Source organism: Barbus barbus (genome assembly GCF_936440315.1).
Source record: "Barbus barbus genome assembly, chromosome: 24".
Classification (NCBI taxonomy): Eukaryota; Metazoa; Chordata; class Actinopteri; order Cypriniformes; family Cyprinidae; genus Barbus; species Barbus barbus.
The window spans coordinates 15,003,000-15,028,368 of NC_136752.1; the positions used below are offsets into that span (position 1 = coordinate 15,003,000).

General features: G+C 39.6%; 2 protein-coding genes across 8 annotated transcripts in view; one reads left to right on the forward strand and one right to left on the reverse strand.

Annotated features, from left to right (window-relative positions):
* The window catches only part of LOC306844353 (protein furry homolog-like), a 92,838-nt gene extending 71,446 nt beyond the window's left edge, over window positions 1-21,392 (forward strand). For 4 of the 7 annotated variants that reach the window (XM_079376416.1, XM_079376415.1, XM_079376412.1 and 1 more), the window contains 16 exons: window positions 848-988; window positions 1,355-1,555; window positions 2,061-2,222; window positions 2,338-2,412; window positions 2,492-2,668; window positions 3,335-3,529; window positions 4,470-4,652; window positions 7,515-7,897; window positions 9,930-10,137; window positions 11,300-11,449; window positions 11,603-11,701; window positions 12,557-12,625; window positions 13,555-13,572; window positions 14,255-14,365; window positions 15,964-16,157; window positions 19,446-21,392. In XM_079376416.1, coding sequence (XP_079232542.1) covers window positions 848-988; window positions 1,355-1,555; window positions 2,061-2,222; window positions 2,338-2,412; window positions 2,492-2,668; window positions 3,335-3,529; window positions 4,470-4,652; window positions 7,515-7,897; window positions 9,930-10,137; window positions 11,300-11,449; window positions 11,603-11,701; window positions 12,557-12,625; window positions 13,555-13,572; window positions 14,255-14,365; window positions 15,964-16,157; window positions 19,446-19,731 — 2,652 coding nt within the window. In that variant the 3' untranslated portion in view covers window positions 19,732-21,392. Of the gene's footprint in view, window positions 1-847; window positions 989-1,354; window positions 1,556-2,060; window positions 2,223-2,337; window positions 2,413-2,491; window positions 2,669-3,334; window positions 3,530-4,469; window positions 5,151-7,514; window positions 7,898-9,929; window positions 10,138-11,299; window positions 11,450-11,602; window positions 11,702-12,556; window positions 12,626-13,554; window positions 13,573-14,254; window positions 14,366-15,963; window positions 16,158-19,445 lie in introns of all 7 variants that reach the window. The other 3 variants (XM_079376413.1, XM_079376417.1, XR_013781912.1) reach the window with 2 other exon arrangements.
* Window positions 21,393-22,487: 1,095 nt separating this feature from the next.
* Window positions 22,488-25,200, reverse strand: LOC306844356 (zygote arrest protein 1-like). Its single transcript, XM_079376435.1, has 4 exons — window positions 24,530-25,200; window positions 24,302-24,394; window positions 24,108-24,182; window positions 22,488-23,858 (listed from the first exon to the last, which is right to left on the reverse strand). Exons 1-4 carry the CDS (start codon window positions 25,196-25,198, stop codon window positions 23,715-23,717), a joined length of 981 nt encoding a protein of 326 aa, XP_079232561.1. The 5' UTR covers window positions 25,199-25,200; the 3' UTR covers window positions 22,488-23,714.
* Between the last annotated feature and the right edge of the window lie 169 nt (window positions 25,201-25,369).

The following is a 25,369-nucleotide window of genomic DNA, read 5'->3' on the forward strand; positions in this document are numbered from 1 at the left end:
CACATTTTTCTGTCACATTTTCTATATATATATATATAATATATATAAACAGGGTTCCTATGGGGTTTGGAAAAGTATGGAATTTGATTCAAGTATTTTCCAGGTCTGGAAAAGAGAAAGCATAGTATGGAAAAATATGTTTCCAGACTTTTGCCCATATTTAAGTTTTTTTTTTTTTATAATAGAAAATTAAGAATTTAATGAAAATAAATGTAACGTACAAGAAGCGAGGTTTCATGGCAGCTGTTTAGTGATTCTTTAGTGATCGCCAAATACGACTGAATGATTTCAAGGTGCACTTTTTCATTATGCAAAATGCAGCTTAGAAGCATTTTGGGTTTCTTCTCACTATATTCTTAGCACCGTATTAATTAGCCTCAAGGACCTTTGCAAAAATAATATATACAGACTTTTATGTGCACACAAGAAACCATTAAATTTAGCATATAGCACATGTGAATAGTTTCTCGAGGGCACAAAAAAGTTTCTTCTGTGCATGTAAAAGTCTGTATTTTTTATTTATATATTATTTTTTATTTTAGGGACTCTGTGTTGCCACTTCGAGGAAAAACAATTTAAAAAAATAAACCTGAAAAAAACAAAAATATTTACAGATGACTGTACTATATACCAAATATAAAGGTGAAAATAATGCTCTATGAACCATTTGTGTTAAATATGGTCTGAAAATCTACCGAGAGGTCTGGAAAAGTGTGTATATATAGCATTATTTTCACCTTTATATTTGGTATATAGTTACATATTTTTATCATCTCAGTTTTTTTTTTTATTGATATAATATATATAATATATATAATTGCTTGCCTTTCAACTTCTTTTGTTTCAGCTGTTGGAGAAGGGCCTGAACAGCATGCAGCAGTCTTTGCTACAGATCATCTACAGTCTACTGAGTCACATTGACCTGTCTGCTGCTCCTGTCAAACAGTTCAATTTGGAGATCATGAAGATCATTGGCAAATATGTTCAGGTCTGTGTACAGCTCACTCTTTCTGTTGTCAACACTCAGAACATCAGTCCCTCCAATGATTTATTTTAGTATGCATGTCCCATTTCAAGAGATTGTGAAGGCAGAGCATTCCATGTGTATTTGAATTCCTTTATCTGTTCTCCATTGCCTGTGGGTGTAGTATGTATTTTTCTGTATGAAAGGCCTGGGAGCTGTTTGCTTTGTGAGGCACTTTTGAGGAACTTAAGCTGCATCATCACTTTCCTCCCCTGTGGTCTTTTATTGAAGCTTTTCATCTCGTGAGTCCCTCGAGGTTAAATCAGGAATAAAAATGGTGAAAAATGGCTCAAGTGTTTTGTTGTTTGTTGTGTATGTGCGTTGCTACAGAGCCTGTACTGGAAGGAGGCCCAGAACATTCTGAAGTTAGTGGTGTCCCGCTCTGCGAGTCTGGTGGTTCCTGATGAAGTGCAGCGCTCCTACAGTACTGAGTCGACCGGCTCCCCGGAGATCGCTTTCACTCGCATATTCAACAACTCATCTAAAGAACTGCCAGGAAAAACGCTGGACTTCCACTTTGACATCTCAGAGGTGCTTGGCCTGCCATCTTCTCGGTCTTCAGTCACTTTTATTTTGTTTATTTACTTGTACTGCTCAGAGTTTGAGATCAGTAAGGTTTTTTAAAATGAATTTAATACTTTTATTTAGCAAGGATGCATTACATTTATCAAAAGTGAAGTTACAAAGGATTTCGGTTTGAAATAAATGCTGTTATTTTGAAGTTTCTGTTAATCAAATAGTGAAAAAAAAGGATAAATTTCCACAAAAATGTGAAAACATTTATACAAATAAGCAATGTTTCTTCATGTGACACTGAAGACTGGAGTAGTGGCTTTGCATCACAGGAATAATTAACATTTTAATAAATATTAAAATAGAAAACAGTTATTTAAAATTATGAAAATATTTCACATTATTTCTGTTTTACTGTATTTTTGAAGGCTTATGTATGTGTAGTATAGTTTGAAAACTTTTTTTTTTTATATATGCTCATCATTGTAGCTTTTTGACATTGTTTTTAACATTTGACCCATAGACGCCTATTATAGGTCACAAGTATGGAGACCAGCGAAGTGCAGTGGGACGTAATGGAAAACCCCAGGTAATTGCCGTGACAAGAAGCACCTCCTCTACTTCCTCTGGCTCCAATTCAAATGGGTTGGTGCCAGTCAGCTGGAAGAGGCCACAGCTCTCACAGGTATTGTCAACCATTATGAAAATCTGTCAATTCTTAATTAACCAACTGCAGCTTTGATTGCTTTTTTATTTCAACTCTTATTTTAATGGTGATATTTGTTGTTATCTGCTTCCAGAGAAGAACACGGGAGAAACTGATGAACGTCCTGTCTCTGTGCGGTCCAGAGTCTGGCATGCCTAAAAACCCCTCTGTAAGTTTTCCTTCTTGTATTCATAACGTTATCAGGTTGCATAGTTTTAGTGATTGCTAATTACACCTCTTTTCTGTAGGTGGTGTTCTCTTCAACTGAGGATTTGGATGCAGGTGACCAACAGACCAGTCTGATCCCCACTGTAGAGGAAGTGACACGGGAGGAGGAAGTGCAAGCAGAAGATGCAGGAAGTGAACAGCAGTTTGGTGTCTTCAAGGACTTTGACTTCCTGGATGTTGAGTTGGAGGATGGAGAGGTGAGCACTGTTTCTCTGGGCATGTTGCCACATATTTTGATAATTAACAAACAATCCTCAAAGTCTTTTCTTGCAAGCATCTCAGAACTGATTCATGTTTCATTCTTAACAAAGAGAGAGTCTATGTGTGTTTGTATTTCTCTGACATCACCTGTGTCCGTTTGTGTGCCTCCACATTATCTCTGAGTCTTAACTCCCTAACACTCTTGTTATCTTTCTTCCTCTTTTGCGTCCAGGAGCTTCAGGTAAGTTTTAAGCAGTGTTCAGGGAAAAGTGTGTTTTGTTCTATAAATGATTGGCCTCATCATTCATTTGAAAATTTGTCCATTTAAAAAAATCGTGATTTCTTTTAGCCAATCAAGTGGGTTTGTGTTTAAACTTGTAGCTAATGAGTTTCACAAGTACATGGATGCTGCAAATGAACAATTTTAATTCAAAATAGAATATAAAGTTTGAATATAGGATTTAGAATTTTAATTGGTCATTGTTGTGTTGTTTTCCATGTTCACCGACCCCACTGTGCTCTGTGGTTGTGCGTATTGTGTTGTGATTTGTATAGTGTATTCATTTTATTTCTTATCCTTTATTTTCTCTATAATTTACACAGCTTGCAGTTAAAAGTTAAAGTGCTTTGCTCTTATTGACTTTCTACTGTTCCACCTGCAGGGGGAGAGCATGGACAACTTTAACTGGGGTGTGAGGCGTCGCTCTTTGGAAAGCATTGACAAAGGTGACACCCCGTCTCTGCAGGACTGCCAGTATTCTGGCAGCACACCCAGTCTCATCCAGCCGGAGGACACCGATGAGTCATCTGAGGAGGAGGTACTGAGCGCTAGCCAGATTCTCACCCGCTCCAACCTCGTAAGTCCCCTCTCCTCTGGGCCCCCTCCACACAGGGGACACCGGCATGGTGTGTCTGTGCGCCAAATTGGGCTTAGACGCTGCCACGGCCTACCTAGGCGGGGTTAGATGCTTGCTTTCTGCATAACCCGCACTTCCAGTGCCTTTAGACAAGTGCCTTCCCCACTTCTCCCTGCTCCCAAGCCAACTATTCATTTTTAGTACTCCAAAACCCTTCTTTGACCCTTAATTTAATTTTGTTGCATTATTTGTTTTGGGTAAGTATGGTGATGGGGACCCATTTTTTCTGTCTTTTTTATTAGCCAGAGTAACTTTAATAAATTGCAGTGGTTTTGCATTCTTATACTAACTTTGCCATAGTTTTTTAGACCCTTGACAGCATGATCTCATTTAGAGGCCCACACAGAATCTGCACACAAACAACTCTGCAGAGTTCCACTAAATTGAAACATTAATCATTCATACATTTACACGACTTGTATTTACTTTTATTCATATTTACTTAAATGGATTCGAATAGTTTTTCTGCATGAATGTTTACATGTAACCTTTTTTTTTTTTTTTTTACAAACCCCTAATATGTTTTTGCACCCTTCTGCTTGCTATGGGGCATGAGCTACTAAGCAGAGCTTAAGAAAACCGATTGTCTAAATGCTGCTGAGTGAAAGTCGTTTTCCTTTCTTCCTACACTGTTTGAACAAGACTGAAAGTTGAAATGTAATTGGTCTTGACAGGCTCACATTATTTTTCTGGCATGTCGCATGTTGTCATGATAAAAGACAAATGAAATATTAAGAAGTACAGAACTCATTTTTCATTGATCGGTTATATGTGCATGCATGCAGTATAACACTTACTTTAGGGCAGAGAATTCTACTGCATATACATTATGCTTCATTTTTTTTTGCTAAATACTGATTAATTTTTCTTTTTTACACAGCTTAATAGTGATTCAGCGACCGATGATGCCATATCCAATCATATGGACTCCCTCCAGCAATCGCAAGAGTCCTCCAGTAGTGTCCTGACAGAAGAGGCCATGCCCACCCCACCGCTGCCCCGCCCAGACAGCCCCACCCCTGAGACCGCCCACTCTGACAGCAATAGCAGCCAGCTGCCTGAGGTGGGATCAATCAGGAGTCTCAATAAATTGTGGTACACGGGTGCTATTTAGCCATTTGCTTTTTGCTCTCTTGTGGAGTCAACTGGTGCTTTTTTTTTCACCTTTCAATTTCCCTAAATCATCCAAAAATGTCAATGTCAAACTTTTAATGCCGACTTTGCTGCTAAAGTGTTTCCGGAAAGTGTTGCGTTTTGAACACTGGGCACTATCTGTTTCCTCTGCCAGAATACTGGCTCATGTTCTCTTTTCCTCGCACTGGGTGTTGCTTTATGGGATGCTTGTCATTAGATAATGATTGACTGCTGTGAGGCTGGGGCTTGCTTGCCTGCTTGATGTTTGATTGGGGGAGAGATTATCAAAGACAAACATACACCTCAGGCCTGCTGTGCTAGAACTACCTCGAATTTGGTCCCAGAAAGGTTGAAAAACACAGACGTTAACACGCTTTAGGCTCTGACGAAGACTACTCACTTCTATCCATGGACCTGCAGCCTCATCGTGAGTATTAGTGAAAACCCACCATTCTATGAGAATTGAAAGGCCAAATCCCCAAACATGGGGGGGGGGGGGGGGGGGGGGGGGGTGTTTCGGTGGAACACAAATAATTTTGAAGAGGGTTCATGCTGATTTTTTTGAAAGCAGTCACCACATGCTGTCAAGCTCCAGAACTACACAGAAAATTCCAACAAAAGTAGTCCATATTATTCATGCATTATATTTCAAGTCTTCTGAAACAGTATGATAGCTTTATATTATAAACAGACTGAAATTGAATGTTAACCAATGGCATTATGTGTTATTGTCATCAAGTTTGAATATGTGAGAGCTACAGTGGAGGGGAAGGCTTTTGATGAATAAAGACTGCATTACTGTTCCTTGCAGAAAGCTGACTTCAGAAGACTTTGAATATAGCAAATAAGTGGTTTGGACCACTTTAATGGAGCTATTTTGTGTTCTTTTTAAGGCCTGACATCGCCTGTTCACTTTATGCTTTCATTGTATGGAAAATACAGTGTGAAGATTCTTCAAAGTGTATTTTGTGTTTCAGTGTCATGCCTTTTGGAATGGCATAAGGGTGAATAAGTGGCAACTATTTTTTTTTGGTGAACTATCCCTTTAAATTAAAGAGCATGCAGTAGTTATCAAGTAAAACAAAGGCACAGCCCGACTGAGAGAACATTAAAGACCGCTAACAGGCTTTAGCTAGCCATGTTACTAACACTGTAACTTAACTAACTGCTGATATCTGATTTTTTTTTTTCCATTTCATTTGGTTGATGTTTAAATGAAAAGAAAAAATCTTTTTAGGATGTTCCCCCAGGAAAACCTTCATACACACAACCATCACTGTTCAGATGAATTTCAGTCAAAATGAAACTGTATGTCCCCTAGTCACAATTTTTAGCAGAATACTCCTCCTGTTGATGTTAATGAATTAACAACTTTTGATCAATACCTACTCAGTCCAGCCAAGACCAGTTGAGTCCAGTCCAGTCATACCTCAATATCAGCTCAAGGGCATCTTGCCTGTCATTCTCCAGCTCTTAGCGTAATGAGTCCAGATAAAACCATCGATAGTCTTGCTCATCTGCTTGGCCACCACAGCCAAGAACACCTAAAAGCTTTCTCTAATACCGCATCTACTTTGGCTCCACGCCACCCTCCCTTCTTCTGTTAATGCATTAGACTCCAGGAGGAGTCTAGGAGGAGGAGAAGAAAAAAAAGAAACTCCAGTTCATTCAATTAGATGTTTGTTTTTTTAAGTATGTTTGAATAAAACATGAGTCTGAGATGGAACAGTTTGTTCCCAGAGATGTTTTACCATCATTCCTGTTGTGTCCTGGAATTTAACTTTAAGATCTTTGAGATCAACGATGGATGTTATTATTGAGTTTTACAGACATTGAGCCCATGTGACATTATCAACTATTGCATCGATTTTTGTTTTTTTTGTTTGATTGGTTGAAGTTTGAACCTTCAGAGGATCAATTGTAAGCAGTGGTCGACCGATATATTGCCAATATTTGGCATTTTCAGTTAATCGGCATATATTTGGCTAATGTATCTGAAGCAATACTTTTTTTATAGAGCCCAAGTTCATATGGTACATATGATACATTTTATGTAAAATAAATAACCTTAATTGCCGCATTTTATTTACTAATTTTAAATTAAATGCTGTGATATCTAACATACCTGCGAACCTACAAAGCACGAGCGAGAATACATGAATATTGACTTATGTAAGTATCCATGGAGTCCTGATTGTCAGACATGTTGTGAGGCTCAGGGTAAAGATGTTTCTCCATGACTTCGATTGATTTAATAGTCAGCTGCTATTTAGCTCAGTGCATTTATGTGATTTATGAATGGAAATACAGTGGTCCATTTAATATAGATCCTCTGATGTCACTGGTTTAATCCTCTACTGGTCACATTTGCATCGTAAGTCAATGGTGAAAGATTAGCCCCGTACCATTATTGATTTTACCTCCCATAATAGAAGCACCGAACTTGTATTGCAAGGCCATTTTGTGAGTGGCGGTGCTTAAGAGTCCCTTGGCGATGTTCACTCTAAGTGTAATGTTCACCACCTAGCCTGAATGTGGACCCAAATAAATAGTCCTTTCTATTTCAGTAAAAATAAATAGTTTCTACAGCAACAGTTCTGAAGTGTTGTGCTTAGTGCACGCAAGATAATTCAAAGATTCAAATTTTATTTAATTTTTTGTAATTCAAAGGGTTTTTGTGTATTGTTACAGTGTAAATCACTCAGAAGAATTATTTGTTGTCCCCCAAAATACATGTTGCCCTCTTTGCCCCAGTCCTGACTTCCCTTTACTGTCATGTTCACAATTGCAGGATGCCAGTGTAACTGCAGCAGATGAATTGAGCAGCAGTGTCAGTGAGGATACGGGGTTTGGCAGTGCTCCTCCTTTACCCTCAGACCCTGCTGAGCTCTGTGACTTGCCAGACTCCCAGGACCCCACTGACGACCTGGACCCAGCGCCCCCTCCGCCACCAGCTGTGGACAGCCCGCCTGGATCCCTCTTTGATGACGAGCCGGTGCTGCCACCCCCCGTCATAGACTCCACCTTGGACTCCATGTGTGAGGAGGAGACTGTTCTGCCCCTTGCTCTGGACTCGGCCCCCGATTCAGTATGTGAGGAAGACGTGACACTGGCTCTGAAAGAGCTAGATGATAGGTGCGAGGAAGAAGAGGCGGATTTTTTCGGCATGTCCAGGTTGGTCTGTGATTTCTGTAGTAATCATTCACGGGATTGAAAGTTCATCAGTCATGGCTCTGTTCCGAAACCCTACCTTGTTGTCTACTACCAACATAGACTGCTACCTTCAAGGCAGCATCCTAACCAAAGTGCAAGTCAGGTTACACAGCTAGTTCTTCTCACATTATGCGCAACATATGAAATTATCAGTTATGAAATATACACTCAGTTAAAGGCTGCCCAGATGCCTTTTATTCCCTATTATCTGTTACAACTTTGGTCACCTAATATGCTTTCTAGGCTGCTCACAACGTTTTGAGAGAGTAGTAGAATTAAAATAGCACAAATGGCAAAAGGTTTGTTAAAAATGGAATTATGTGCCCTGCCGTTCAAAAGTTTGAGGTTTGTAAGATTTGTTTGACATTTGTTTGATTAAAAAATAGTCAAAACAGTAATATTGTAAAATACGATTAGTTTAAAATAGCTTTTTGCTATTTAAATATGTTTTAAAATGTAATTTATATCTGTGGTGGCAAGAATTATAATTTTTTTTTTTTTGAGGAAACCATGATACTTTTTTCCCCCGGATTCTTTGAATGAAGGATTCCAAAGAACACCATTTATTTGAAGATTTTGTAACATTATAAATGTCTTTACTCTCACTTTTGGTCAATGTAATGCATCCTTGCTGAATAAAAGTATTAATTTCTTTAAAAAAAATCATCTTGACCCTAAACTTTTGAAAGGTAGTGTAAATGCCCAAAGTATACATTTTTGTTTTCAGATATTCATCTAAATTTTAATTTCACTTTTCACATAAAAATAATTTTTCAAATGGACTGCAGATTAATTTTACCTTTGATGTCATAACAGTACATAGTGTGAGGCAAACCTGTGTGAAGTCAAATGTGTTTGTTTTATATGTATATAATATAGGAGTTTTCCAAACTTTATTATGAACACATTATTTTCTTTGAACATTAAGGATTAGCATTAACACTGCAAATACATTGTGGTCATATTCATTTCTGACTTCCTCCAAATGTGATTTGAGTGAACAGATCACAAAATGTTTTGGACCCCATTTACAGCTGTGCATATCACTGTTCACTTTGGATCTTTAAACTTTTTTTGCTCGTAGTCGGTACTGTACCATTTAATACCATTCAACATATTGCTCATCTTCTGCCTTGAATAATAAAGATGAGTTTTATTAACGCTGTGAATGGTGATCTCATACTTGGCAACAACATTGCTCTTGAAGGTCAGCCATCTATATGCGAGCACTTCAGAAAGTGCCCCCACAAACTCACTTTATTCATTCTTATACACACACACTTCCTCTGCAGTGTTGTATATCATCCCCTAAGCCCTGATGTGTCCGGCTCTTCCATGATCGATTAATAAAAATTATAGGCAGCGATTCAGCAAAAGGCTCTAATTAGATTTTTGCTCATGCACTGTGCGATGAGGGCCTTTCTGTGCTCTTCCTGGCAACTTTCTACGGCTGAGATCCATTGAACAGAAAGAGAGCCTGTAGCCGTGTGTGGGAACCGCTCGTGTGCGGCACAGCAGCGAGTGGGGGAGGGAGTGAGAGGGAAAAACAGAGAACGTCACAAACGCAGCGGGAGAATTTAGGCTAACACGTGAGGTGAAAAGCTCGGAGAGGGAACGGCGAAAAAAGCATCAGAGCAGGAAGACAGTGAAGGGAACGATAAAAGCTGTTAGTGAAGATGAAGGCAATGTCGTCCACATCCTTCAGCAGCACTGGTCTCAGATTCTTCTATTCGGTCTGCTTCATCAAGCTCTTCGGCCCTACAGGCCTGTAAGTGTGTGTTTGTCTGTATGTTTTTCTGTGCCTTTGCAGTAGATTTGGACTGTAACAACACTGCAGCACAGGACATCTGCAGTGAGAGGGGGAGAGAGAGCTTGATAGAAAGAACAGCGTGTCTCTGTTTACATTTTTCCTTCGTGAATGATGTAACGCTTTGTGTTGGTGCTCGTGTCTCTATATGTGTCTGAGTCTTGCTCTTTCCATCTCTGTTTACAGTCAAGATGAGGGCGATGCAGACGACTTTCCTGAACTCCAGGCCTCTCCTCCTCCATCGCCCTTTCTTTCGGCTATTTTGGCAGCATTCCAACCCGTAGCCTATGATGATGAGGAGGACGCCTGGCGTTGCCATGTCAACCAGATGTTGTCGGACTCGGATGGGTCTTGTGCGGTTTACACCTTCCATGTGTTCTCACGACTCTTCGAGGTAAAAATTAGAGTGTTTGTGAGCGTGTACCTACACATTACATGAATATTAATATACAGTTTCATGCAAAAATCTTGTGTTAGGACAATTTTTTTTATTGCTTTTATTCAGCCAGGAAAGTGACTAAAGACATTTATAATTAGTGCTGTCAAACGATTAAACGCATCCAAAATAAAAGTTTTTGTTTACATAATATATGTGTTTACTGTGTATATTTATTATGTGTATATACATGCATGTATATATTTAAGAAAAAATTGTTTATACATTTAAAATATTTATATATAATATCAACTAAATTAATATAAATATATACATGGAAATATTTTCCAAATATATACTGTATGTCTGTGTATTTATATATACATAGTAAATATACACCGTATACACACACATTATATAAATAAAACTTTTATTTTGGATGCGATTAATCGTTTGACAGCAATATTTACATTGTTACAAAAGATTTCTGATAAATGCTGTTCCTTTAAACTCTAATTATCAAAGAATCCTGAAATAATTGTATCACGGTTTCCACAAAAATATTCATCATTCATAATAATCAGCATATTAGATTGATTTCTGAGAATCATGTGACACTGGAGACTGGAGTAATGGCTGCTGAAAATTCTGCTTTTCCATCACAAGAATAAATTACATTTTAAGTAGAACAGTTATTCAAGATGTTAATAATATTCCACAATATTACTGTTTTTACTGTACTTTTATCAAATAAATGCAGTCTTGAGCATAAGAGACTTCTTTCAAAAACATAAAAAAACTATCTTACCAACACTAAAGTTTTGCTTGTATACATTTATAAAAATGTGTTCTTAAACTGTCACTTTTGCCTGTATGGACTCATTAACACTTTTAACTGTGATTAGTTTATTTGTCTACATATCATTTTCAGCAGTGTGTTGACATGCATCAAAAGAAAGTACTGCTATGTTTAGCATATCAAATGACAAATCAACATTTAAGGCATTTTTGGAATGTATTGTTAAACTCCACTGTCTTGCCATACAGTTAATTACTAGCATTTTATGTATCCTAAATACACAATTAAATTTGTATTTCTTAATCCATAGCTTGTTATTTGACTGATTCATAGCTTGGGGTTTTTCTGCAGTACTGAGTTGATTGTCTCCTGTCTCTTTAGCACATTCAGAGGAAATTTTACTCGATTACCCATGCCTCAGTAAGATTCCTTGGCGAGGGGCTCCAACGAATGGGAAACCAGTTCCTGAGCTCTCTAGAGGTCATGACCTCCTGCTCCCAGTGCCCTACAGTCCTACTTGATGCTGAAACTGTGAGTGTACACTTCCTTTGCACCTCACACCTGAAAATTACAGTTAGTTGTGTAGTTACACTTGCCTGTTTACAAAGATTATATCAGTGTGATAGTATGAAGAAATATAACATGTTGGTGTATTTAGTAAACTGTTAAACTGTGTGTGTTTAGCTGGTTTCCTGTGGGCTCTTGGAGACTCTGAAGTTCAGTGTGTTGGAGTTACAAGAGCATCTGGACACTTACAACAGCAAGAGAGAAGTAGCCGAACAGGTGAGATACTAAGTGTATAATACTGCTTAGTTTCTAAATTGTGTGCTTTATTTCAAGTATTTCGAAGCCATATGATATCTTTGAGTAGGGAACAAACCCAAATTTAAGTTACTCACAGAAAATCTTTCTTTAAAATCTAATGCAATAATAAAATAACATATTTTTTCCATTAACGCAGAAACGGTACACTGATTTTCAGCTATACTCATAAACAATCTGAGAATTTCCTGTGCAGTCTGTTAGTTAAAATTTCATCTTTAAACCCATCTTTAAAGGGTGATGTTGAGGTTGTGCAATGGAGGAGAGACAGCAGAGGAGAATAAGCTGACAGTGCAGGATCATAAAATGTTCCTTGACGTCTCTTTGCAGTTATTGTTCCTACTAAATCATATAAGGACGTGAGTTGATTTAGCCAGGGTTAGCTTCCGTTAGCACCCATCTAGAATCTACAGCAGCCAATTTCTCTTCATGCACGGTCACTAAGAATAGCCTCACGGAGACCCTAAATCATTTAGCTGGGCGGACAGGTTCAGGAAGGGGAGTAGATGGGGCAGATGGGGATAGTGAATGACTAGAGGACAGTAATTGGATGAGACACAGGCACTGCCTCTAGAGCATTATGTGCCGACCCCCTCTGTGCTTAAACAGACCCTCTTTAATTTGCTAAGTAGCAGACTCTTATTAAATTTACCTCACACACACTCCCATAGACACTATTCGCCTCTCCCTGTATTTCTGTTTCGCACTCACAGAAACGTCATCTGTCTTTGCTCACATTCACAACATCAGAAATTTCCACCTGTACTTCTCTACGTTTTGGTTAATAAGGCATCTCATTTCTGCTTCCCCTTGCAGTGGTTGGATAACTGCAGAAAGACCTTTGGTGATAAAGACCGTAACCAGCAACCCAACACTCAAGCTCAGGTAGAAAAAAAACACACTCACACATTCACCTCACTGCACGTTTCTGTTTGAGCACACAAATGTGAACATTTGAGAGATAAAGAAGAATGTAAAAACCTCTGTAAGAAAGTAAGCAGAGGTGATTCAAGGGCAGCTGTTCTTTCTGTTACTTAGAACCAGGCCCACACAGAATCGATGCTCCTGAACTCACCGCAGATTTCTGCACAATTTAAATATGTCGTTCATTTCAAGTTCTCCACAATAAAATCCACACAATTTAGTAGGTTTTCTCCAAAAAAACCAAAGTGCACTAGTGATAAAAACAAGATTTGTATCCGTTTCCACAAAAATATTAAGGAACAATGTTTTCAACAGTAGAAGAAATAAAAGTTTCTTGAGCACCAAACCAACATATTAGAATGATTTCTGAAAAATCATGTGACACTGAAGACTGGAGTAAGCACTGTTTCTTTGTCAGCCCAACTTTAGGGTACAGGCTAAATGACCTTTCTGCTCTCCATGTCTTACTCCTCTATTCATCTTAGTCACTGCTGTCCCAGCAAACAGTATCTTTATTTTCTCTGTGATGTTAAGCGCTTTTGCAGTTTTTGTGATGCCACAGTTGATATTTTTCTTTCTTACTGAAACTTGCATTTATCTCAACCTCTCTCACTCTTTAATTTCCCTTTTCTATCTATTTTGCATATATTTAGCTATGTTACAAATGTTAGAGTGTACATGAAACTGGGGAAAATGGTCATTTCTTCTCCTAGAATGCATTGCATGTGACTGCAATATTTTTGTCATTGTTAATTATCAACAAACTGCAATATTTCTCTCTCTATCTCTCTTACGGTGGTCTTGGGGTGTTATCAGCACACTAATTTTTGGTCTTTCTCTCATTTCCTGTGTTTCCTCTTTTTTTGTGGCCTGCTGTCCTTCTTGCTTAGCAAATGGAAATGCTAGCAGTAAGTGGTTTATCATATTTTAGAACATTCATCTGTTCTTCACTAATACATCTGCACAACCAATCAGAATTCAGAACAACCCCTTCATCTGATCTCTTAACATCACTACAGACGTGTCTAATTCATGATCATTCATATATCATCACTACATGCTTCATTAATGAACTTCATAATGTAATGGCTTAAATGAGTTCTGCATACTTACCGTGTTGACTTTGCTATTTTGCTAATTTGCTAATGGCTTATTAGTGTTTTTAACGCTTCTAGACATGCATTCAGTGTATGATTGGAGTGTGTCCATGGACATCTGAGCGGAAGACGGAAGAGAAAAGTAGCTTAGATTCCTTGTTTTTTCCATTTTTGCATGCTGCCCCCTCTGCTCACTCCTGATATATTTTGGAGCACGCAATTCGGATCTGACTTTTTCCATAAACATCACTCTTTCAGGGTTTCGTTCTGATAAGGGAATCATACATGGTCCACGTTTTACAAAATGATTGACCAGGGTGTAACATTGCTAACCCTTCTCTCCGTCTCAAAGCCAGGATGTTCATCCATTCGTCTGTCCCTCCATTTGTTCATTCATCTTGCCGTCCGTTCATCTGATTATGCTGTTTTGCAGATGATTAGAACTAAAGATGTTAAGGTGATGGTGTCATGTTCTTTCTGTCTGTTTCTTTAGGAGCTGGAGTTGTGTCGACGGCTGTATAAGCTGCATTTCCAGCTCCTGCTGCTCTTTCAGGCCTACTGCAAACTCATCAGTAGAGTGGACACCATCAAGAGAGAGGCAGAGGTTTGTTTCTGCTTATTTGTTGTGTCTTTAATTAGTTGTTGTTCACACAGGATACATTGCGTCAGTCGGCACCATTTTTTTAAGTGTTGGTTTACCCAAAAATGAAAATTGTCATTTACTCACCTTGAAGTCATTCCAAACCCATAAAACTTCTGTTCATCTTCAGAACACAAGTGAAGATATTTTTAATGAATCCTGAGAAATCAGCAGAAACATAAAATACATCAAATATGGTAAACACAAGCCCAATCATGCTTGCTTGATAGGTGGTTGTTGTGTCAAGCACATATATTTGAGCATCTGTTTACCATATTTGATGTGCTCTATGTATGTGTATTGATCAATGTTTGTTTATGAATAAACGCCTTAGTTAAATCTCTTATCATTTATTGCTGTCAAGTCTCTTTAGAAGACATGGATTTATTGAAATAAGGATGGAATACTTATACTGCATTTATGACTTTTTAAAGCATCATGTTTTTAAAGTTATGTTCGCATTGATTTTCAATACTGGGACAGAAATCACTCGGATTCATTAAAAAATATCTACGTTTGTGTTTCTAAGATGAACAAATATCCTATGGGTTTGAAACAATATAAGGGTGACTAAATCTGGAAAGAATCATTATTCAAACTGTACCTTTTATTTTTTTTTCCTATCTAGAATTGTGTTAGAAGAACATCTCTGACCATTGCATCATGTCTCAGTGTTGTTTCAGTGTCATCTCAATAGATTATCACAACTTTACCATGTACTTTCTAAAAAGATTGAAAGATAGATCAAATTTAGCAGGAAATCATGTGAAGATATTCTATAAATGCACTAGTCAACATTTGAAGTGAATCAAAAAAGTTCATCAATGTACTTGGACAAGAACGCATTTTGGTTTTAGGAGAGCTTTGATGAAAGGTTTTGATCCTCTTCAAATGTTGACTAGTGTAGTTTAGGCATATGTATAAATTTGTCATATTAACAAGAAATACAAATCTTGTGTGTTGTTTTTGTGGCTTTTTTGAGTGCCACAAACATTGTGCATGACATGAAGCCAGCAAGATGCCCTGACAGCACACACATATAGACAGAAGATGGTCAGTTTTTTCTCTGGATTTCATGGTAGTTTGTGCTAATGTGTGCCAGTATGGACACATATAAAGGTCTGACTTCTCATAATGATCTTAGTGCAGAGTAACTTCATTATGCTCACAGAGAGAGACTGATATGCTTAACACAGACCAGAGCAAAGCCGTTCAGCTTATCATGCATCGATACTAACTCACTTATACTTTATAGATGGCACACATACACACACAGACCTCAGCGACCTCTGTTATGTAGAAATCATATAACAGCTCTCATATATTTAGCTTGGGACGACCTGGTTTTGAGCTAATACTCATTGCCTTAGAAATATCCATTTCAATTTCCAATATGTTTATGCTTAATATGATATGACTATGATGCCCTTTAATGATTTTGTCAACTGATTGATTGTGTACTGGCAAGTTGGTCATTTTTCATGAGTGGTTTAGTCAGAGTTGTGAAAATATTGACTAAATGTTGATTTAAATGTTTATCATGGTGCTTGTGTGTTTCTCAGGTGACTAACATGTCAGAGGAGCTGGCCATATTAGAGAGCTGTCTGAAGGAGGCGGAGTCAGTAGGTGATGGACAGGAGAGAGTGGGCGAGTTTGAAGTGGACCAGTCAAGCACAGAGACAGCCATCCACTCACTCATCGAGAGCCTTAGAGCACGGGACTTCAGCACAGCCATCGCTCAAGTTAAAGCCTTCAGGTAAGATAACTAAGCTTTGAAGTCACCGTGAAACCATATCCAAATTAAATGGCTTATCGGACCAAAAAAATACAAATGTAGGGTGGGACTTGGATAATTGTTATTTGCCAGTTGCTGCAATCATAGTACTATTATTAATAAAAAGTAATGTCAATAAGATTGTACAAATAAAGCATATATAATAAACACAACAAAATTTTAATTAAAAATAGGAGTTGTCTAATTTCATGGTGACTTTAATGTTGCGATGAAGCTGAAATATTGTCATACATCCGAGTGTAACGGACTATCATAACAGAAAAAAATGTAGGCTTGGACTTGCTTCAATCCATCAGTTGTTGATTGGATAGAGGCAGATCTGAATGTGAGCTTTCAGCTGATTCTAAGAAAGGGGGTGGTGTTCAAGCGACTAAATGATTGGTGAAGTCCAACTTACATCACCAGTCTGTCAAAGTCTGTTGTTTCACTAGAAACAACAGGGGGAAGTCGTGGCCTAATGGTTAGAGAATTGGACTCGTAATCGAAAGGTTGCGGGTTCTAGTCCCCGGCCGGCAGGGATTGTAGGTGGAGTGAATGTCCAGCGCTCTCTCCACCCTCAATACCACGACTGAGGTGCCCTTGAGCAAGGCACCGAACCCCCAACTGCTCCCCGGGCGCCGCAGCACTGGCTGCCCACTGCTCCGGGTGTGTGTGTGTGTGTGTGTGTGTGTGTGTGTGTGTGTGTGTGTGTGTGTGTGTGTGTGTGTGTGTGTGTGTGTGTGTGTGCGCGCGCGCATTTGTTCACTACTCACTGCTGTGTGTGTGCACTTGGATGGGTTAAATGATTTTGTCAACTTAAATGATTTAAACGCAGAGCACCAATTTCGAGTATGGGTCACCATACTTGACAATACGTCACGACTTTACTTTAGAAGATCGAATTGACATATGACAACTTTAATGTTAAATATAAACATTTGTATGCTCTCATATAATTAGCACTAAGCAGTACAGTATCATGGAACTCTTTTAAACTCCTAGTTTTTCATTCTATCCACGTGGAGTAGCTTCAGCCACAATACAACCTCATTATTCCAAAATCTCATTCTACGTCAGCACCTATATCCTTGTAGGCAGTGCGCCGACATATCACCCCATTGCTCTATGGGTGTCCCGAGTTCGCAACATGTCAATTCTATAATGACCAACGCAATGTACCAAGCGCAGTGCACAAATAAGCGTAGGGATGTTTGGATTTGGATAATGTGTTCTTCTGGCATTCCAAATCCAGTGCCCTGCAAAAGTATTAATACCCCTTCATTTTTTTCACGTTTTGTTGCTGCTTTGTTAAACTGCATTAAATTACTTTTTTCTCCACATCAATCTACACTCCATACACCATATTGACAAAGAAAAAACAGAATTGTCACAACTTCGTAAGTTTATTGAAAATAAAAAACTGAAATAAGTACATTGCATAAGTATTCATACCCTTAACTAAATATTTAGCTGAAGCACCTTTACAGCCTCATGTTTTTTTGTTTGATGGGACAAGCTTTGCTCATCAGCATTTGGCAATCATCTGCCATTCTTCACCTCACCTGTACACCTCTCAAGCTCTGTCAGGTTGGATGGGGGCAGACACACATTTTCAGGTTTCTCCAGAAATATTTGATTGGGTTCAATCCCAGGCAGTGGCTGGGCCACTCAAGGGCATTCACAGAGTTGCCTATAAGCCACTCTTGCTGTGTTCTTAGGGTCATTGTCCTGTTGGAAAGTGAACCTTCTGCCCAGTCAGAGGTTTTGAATGCCCTGGACTGGGTTTTCATTAGGGCTATCTCTATATTTTCATGCTTTGAGCTTTTCTTCTACTCTGATGAGTCCCTCAGTCCCTGCCGCTGAAAAACAGCCCCACAGCATGAGGCTGCTACCAGCACACTTTACTTTTGGATGGTACTCTGCAGATGATGAACAGTGCCTGGTTTCCTTCAAACATGATGTTTGGAATTGAGCTTCATCAGACCAGAGAATATTGTTTATCACAGTCTGAGGGTCCTTTAGGTGCTTTTTTTGCAAATTACAAGTGTTTTTTTCAAGTGTCTTCACTGAAGAGAGGATTGAGTCTTGCCGCATCACCATAAAGCCCAGATCGATGGAGTGTTGCAGTGATGTTTGTCCTTCTGTAGGTTTCTCCTTTCTCCACATATGATCATGAAGCTCAACTAGAGTGACCATCAGGTTCTTGGTCACGAGTGTAGACAAGGCCCTTTTCAATCAATTGCTCAGTTTGGCCAGGAGGCCAGCTCTAGGGTAACGGGAGACTACATGCTTCTGTGAACCTTCAATGAAGCAGAATATTTTTTTTTCTGAACTCTTCCCCAGATGCATGGCTTGATGCAAACCTGTTTCTCTACGAGCTCTACAGGCAGTTCCTTTGACCTCAGGGCTTGGTTTTTGCTCTGATATGCATTATCAGCTGTTAGACCTTATATTAAGAAGTGTGTGCCTTTCCAAATCATACCCATTCAATTGAATTTGCCACAGTTTACCTCCACTCGAAGTGTAGTAACCTCTACAAGCAATATGAATGCTCCTGAGCTAAATTTCAACTGTCCTAGATAAGGGTATGAGTACTTATGCAATGGAATCATTTAAGTTTTTGTATTTTTTAATACATTTGCAAAGATGTTAACTGTTTTTTGCTTTACCATTAGGGTGTAGGGAGTGTAGATTGATGTGGAAAAATCAACTTATCAACTAAAAAATCCTCTCCCTTCTAACACGCACTCTTTGTTTTCAGCAGTGCCTCTTCCTAACAACAAATAATTCAGCCATTTCAAGCACAAAATAGTTTAAGACATGCTTTTTAGGGGCATTAAGTAATGGTATACAAATAGCAGTAATTTGACGAGCGCAAACATTAGTAAATCGCGTCGCGTGATTCATTTGAGTACTCTCATCCCATAAATTTTGCATCTGAAAGGGAAACTCCTACAAATGTATATTAAATAAGGTCAGTCGCAAAAATGACTCTTCACACCTTTTCAGCGCTGATTTTTCATGGCGCATCTTTAGTAAATCCTGACAGTAACATTTTAACATCAAAAGACGGTTTGCGCTGGCGCAAGCTTTTAGTAAATCTGGTTGTATATAAATTCTGATTGGCTGATTTCAGAATTGACAGACAAATTGCTTGTCATTGGAAACGTATCCCATCAAGTCTAGTTAGGATCCATAATGGAATTAAGCATCTTGTTGACCTCCTGTAGATCTCTTTTGCCTAAATCTGATATGTTCCTATTCCCTCAGGTGCCTGTGGCCTAATGATATATTTGGCAGTGAGAAGGATGATGCAGTGCAGACGCTGCTGCACATTTACTTCAGGCACCAGACTCTAGGTCAGACGGGCTGTTTGGCCGTGGTGGGCCCCAGCAGGGATCTTTCTCAGGCCAGCGCGCGCCTCATGGAGCTCAACCTTCAGATTCGCGAAGCTCTCTGCCAGGCTCAGACGCACCCGCACACCCACCAGACGCGCATCCCGACCCCCACGGCCCACATCCAGACGCAAAACACAGTCCTCAGCTCTGGACTGTGAAAGCTTCACGAACTCGACTCTCTTCCTCCGGGGCGGCGGGTTTGGAGATTTTTCACATAGACTTCACCTCAAAGGGCTAAAGAATGTGTGGATATTAGTTACTCAAAACTATTACGCACGTACCACGTTTTTCCTTCCCCCTTTCTCCAGTAGTTTAACTTCTCCAGATGCCAGAAAAAGTATAAAGAACAGGACTGGTCAAGAACCATTAGGAGGGACACTGGGCGATAATGATGCTAAATTTGAAGCTTTTTGGCGGAATGACCTATGACCTCTAGGCGGTGTCCTTTTAGAGTGATCCGCATCATTCTGCCCCACTATGCACTGCGGCAGAGATGGGATTTGGAGTATTATTGTGAGAATTAGAGTATCGCGGTGGATCAGCGAGACTGTTGCATCGTCGATCGCAAAAAGCATGCTTGAAAGAGAAGCCTGCAACAAATATTTTTTTGAGAAATGTATTTTTTAACAGTCTTAGGTTGTAAATGTTAGGATATTTAACATGTAATTGTAAGCTGGGGGGCTGTACCCTCTGTATAAAGAGAGGTTTATCTGTTTAACTTTATTGACCTGCATCGGGGAGAACTTTCATCTTTCACTGGGCCGCTCTTACAAAACCCTTAATCTATAACCAAATAAGTAGCTGCCTGTAGGAAACCATAGACTCTTGTGTGTGCGCGTGTGAGGACGAGTGTGGTGAGCGTGTGCGTGCGAGTGCGTTTGACATGGACTGATATTTGCACACTCGTTCTCTCTCATACATGCACGTTAACAAATCGAGATGCACAGGTGAAGTGCAAACTGGCTGCAACTCATGGAAATATCAATAACTTATTTTACTCTGTATATATTTTAGAAAATGTATAGTGTAAAAGCAGTATTTTTCCTTGTACATTTGTGCAATGCACTGTTCAATCAGAGAGAGCTCAGTAGAGGGTAAGGACTAATGCAAAAAAAAAAAATGGCAAGTTGAATAGCTGTTTGGATGTATGTAAGTCACGGGCTGCCCTCTCCTTTATGATAATACACCACCTTAATTTTCAATATTTCCCGACGAACCAGCTCAGCTTCTCGGCCGAGTTTTGCCATGTGCATTCCTTGATACCCACTGTGATCTCCATGTTGGCTCAAAGTCCCCCACTGAGGCCCCGCTGGAGCCCCTGCGGCGGGGAAACTGGGGCTAGTGTTTGTCCATGTTGGCTCTGTCTTAACCCTAGACTCAGGGCTGCACTGAGGGTTTGTGGGCTCTGCGACGTAAGTCACTGTGCTTCGCTTGCCGAACTCCAAGAGACAAAGCGGTGTCCTGAAATCGTTAACCGCAAACATGAGGGGGGAGGGGGAGGGGGGGGGTCGTTTAATCTGTCGTGGCACATTGAGAAATAAAGCGTTCACTGTATTCATTCCTCTGGGAGATCTCTTCTGTTGCTTATTTGGTACATTTTGAATGCTGTTCTTAATTATTTAATGGATATATTATTTACCTGGAAAACTATAGTTTTTATCTAGAGGTGCATTATCCCATCTTTTTTCTTTTCTTTCTCCCCCTTTCACATTTCTCTCTGGTTTGTCTTTGTCATCTGATTTATCTGCTTTTCCCTGTACTGTTAAATAAAAGCCTGATTATAAGCAATGCTTGCTTTTTGTCTGTTTATTTCCTGATCTGTGTTTTACTGTATATCCAGTTATTAACCCTATCAGCAGTACATGTTGATTCAATATGTGTTCACTTCCCCAGCATCACTGGTCTTTTCTATTAAAGTCCACATGACCAGGAAGCTGCTGCTGACTTTATTTCAGTATGGTGACATTTCCTACTGAAATGGAATATTTCAGGGCGGGCTTTTGTTTTTGCACTTCTTCCATCTCTTTTAATTTATTAAAAGATTACCAAAACAATATTTTTTCAGTGGAGTAACTTGCATAGATTAATTGTTTACCTCAAGACTAGCAATGCTACCAAAATATTACAAATTTTGATTTCTTTAAGGTCCGTTCACATCAAGTAAAATAACTGTAACTGTTGCCATCCACACCAATTGATGACACTTGGTTTCTAAGCGTGTGCTACAGGTATGCCATCTGCTGCTTAAATGCTAGAGCTCTTTAAGGTTGTATGGATTTAGATTGGCTATCAATATTTTTATTATACATCAACTGGGGGAAAAAAATTCTGAAATTAATTTGCTACAATGTCATTCCCGTTATCGTTACAGCTGTAATTTGGACTCTGGTGCAGACATGCGTGTAAAACTTTGGCACGAATCATTTCATCCAAGTAACAACCCCTTTTAGTGCATAAATACACAACTGACTGGATTTGCATTATTTTGAAGTTACTGTGATTAAACTATTGTAAATGGACCTTAAAATTTAAGGCAACATAACCACTGTACATTAACCGAACAACCTGAATCTGTCACTGACAATACAAGTCACAAAAATTAAGACTGTGTAACTGATAATTGCATGATCTTTAGAGGTTAGTAACATTTTTCAAGTATGTATCCTTAAATTTACAGGTTTAAAAAAAAAAAGATAATTTGGTGTCCTGAGTTTTTAAACTCTGCTTCTTGACACATCCCAATGCTTGTCCGGACCAATTAGAAGTTATCTTAGCTAGGGGTGTTGCCCTGTTCCTCCACCCAATCAATAAATCATGTTATTTCATCGGTCATGTGTCCAAACTTTACAGGCTCTTGTAAAGTATACTTTTGAACATGATTTCTATAACAAACCTATGATATTAACAAAGAATTGATTGGAAGAAACATTTAAAGCATGATTTTTCAAATTCATACATGAATCATTATTGAATAGCTGAAGGATTAAAAAGACATATGATTAAAACATGATAGTCTAATGTGTGGGTTACAAACATATGGGGCTCTGCATAGAAATGTCTTTTTAGGATGATTTTAGGTGCATATGAAAAAGTCTGTAGTTCTTTAGGCAAAAGGAATTTTGGTTTGGTCGGTCTTCTACGTGGGGGGAAAAGTCAGTCTAAGGAAGCTCGTGACTTCCAGCGTGGGACCCATGTGATGGCCATCTCTTTGGCCATCAGTCTTGATTACTTGACCACAAAATTGATTTGACCCAGATTACGTGCCCCAAAGTCTCCTTCATGAATTGGAATTATCATTAAGTGTTCTTTTGTCTTAATGTTGCAAGCTGTTTTGTGAAAGAGTTGGTTCGCTTGCTTCAGACTAGTGGCACCAGAATCTAATTTATGACATTGTCCTGTTTTCTTGGGTCCTCTGTGGAATTTCAGCTCCTCATGCTTCTGTTCCGATCGAATCTTAAATTTGTCTGATTCGGTCTCCGATATCCTACGGTGCTAATCTGAAGAGATTACAAAGTACAGTGCAAAAGTAAAAGTTGCAAATCAAGGACACAGAGCAAGACACCCCCTCATCCCATTTAACTCTTCTACGGTCAAATCACGGTATATTTGATTGTTTTGCTCTTAAGCTGAACAAACATTTGTGACATGTATTCCCTCAAAGCAGTTTTGATATTAAAACGGGGGCGCCTAATCCTGCTCCTCAACCCATATAAAACACACCTGAACCAGATATTCAAGGCGTTACTAGGCATACTGGAAACTTCCATGCAGGTGAGGAAAGCTTGAGCTAGACTCCTGGACGGAGTTTGGACACCCCGGGTCAAAACGATCAAACCCAGTCTGCTGGATTTGTAGGCACAAAAATGCTTCTAGAATTGTACAAATCAAGTCAACCATTCACATCACCCTGCTGCAGAGTAGTTCATAGAAAACCCTCCAGATGTGCTAGTAATTGCCATTTTTTATTTTTCAGAATTGGCACCTACAGTTACTGCAAGTACAAGTTAAAGCAAAACAAAAACAAATGAGACTGTAGTGACTGATGGATCCCCACCGCAGTCTTTGAGCAGTGAGGGTGCAGAGACTGAGGTGGACAATCCTGCTGGGCAACAACCAAGCCTGACAGCAACGGACCAAGGTGCTAGATGATGTATTTGAAGCTGAATGTGCTGTCACAGGAGAGACGCTTGCCTTTGCAGCGGCCGCACAGATCCTGTCGGTGAGGTCTTTTGGGGTCCACATGACGTGATGTTACAGAACATGTACAGCGAGTCTTCTTGCAAGTCTGAAAATGAAGTTTTCTAGTTGCGGTTAATGCAAAAAGGACAGTGAATAAATGGATCTGTGCATGAGCCATTAAAAGATAACTGCTTGTGAACCACTGACACTCCTAGTGTAAGTTTTGAGAGCAATATTCTTCAACAGAGGACCATTGGCAAATTAAAGTTGCATCAGATTAAATGCTTTAGATCTTGGGACTCCCCCCCTCCCCCTTTGAAAGTAATCTTTAAAGTTTGCACTTCTATAGGTTTACCTGACAGGTTATGTCCTCGACCCGGTATGGGTTGAATGATTTCTGACATGTTCTGCAAAACTGCTTGAAATACACCTTTAAGAGAGACAGTAATGTTTGAATCAGTAATTAGTTAGATGTGCCAACACTGCAGGGGGAAGTTCTCTTAACATTTTAAAATGTACATGGTTTAGTTTTCATATCCCATCTATTACCTTGTTTGTGCCTTGGACACACCACACATAAGCACTTTCCCAGCGAAGGTTGCAGTCTTTGCAATGATAGTAGCCATACTTCTGCTCCAAAAACTGCATTAAAACAAGTTAATGCACTTAACATCTGAATAGTTAAAAATGGATTATAAAATTGTAAGAAGCCATTTCTCTCACCTGGAACCTCACTTAAAAATGGATTATAAAATTGTAAGAAGCCATTTCTCTCACCTGGAACCTCACGCGAGCCTTGGATTTGGCTTCTTGTCCGGTTTTCTCCGGCTCGCTTCTGTTCTCCTCATTTGTTTCCGTCTGTTTGTTTTCACTTTTCTCGGGACTAAGCGGTTCCTTCACGCTCTCCTCGCCCTCTTTGCGCTCGTCTTTCTCAGCGCTCTCCACCTTCTCTGCGCGGTCCACCGTCTCAATGGCCTCAGGCTCCGTGTCCTTCTCCTCCTCCTCCTCCCTGAAGAGGGACACTAGTCTCCTGGACTCGACCGGAGAGTAAACGGCTTGAGTGCGCGGGAAGCGGACGCCGCCGGTGATGGGGCTCCCCGGGGTCTGGACCTCCTGTCTCCGTCGGCGAAGGTCATCACGCTCCCGGGCCAGAAGCGTCCGCGGGCCCAGGGAGCACTGGATGGACGCGTCGGTCTTCGGGTTGACCTGGATCCCCACGTCTTTGGTGTTGGCTTTCCTCAGACGCGGGGTGAGGTTGGGGTTGATCTGAGACAAGATGGACTTCAGCTGCGCCCTGTGGTAGTTATCGTAGTAGGTCTCACCTTCACCGTAGTTGGCGAAGTAAGCTTTCTGTCTCCAGCCCTTGAACTTGGGGTATTTGTAGGAATAAGGGTTGTAAGAAGAGTAAAGATAGTTATCGACTGTCTCGTTACCATATGTAGCCATTTTTCGCTTAGTCGGTTGGGAAAATGCACTGTAGGAGATTAAATAGACACACGAGACACAAATTGAGGTCAGGTGCCTAATTAACGCCAATTAACAGGATTCCCACGGTCAGTAAAAACCCAAAAGTGTTAGGGAATTTTCAAAAGGTGGTTTCCAGGCTTGGAAAAGTCA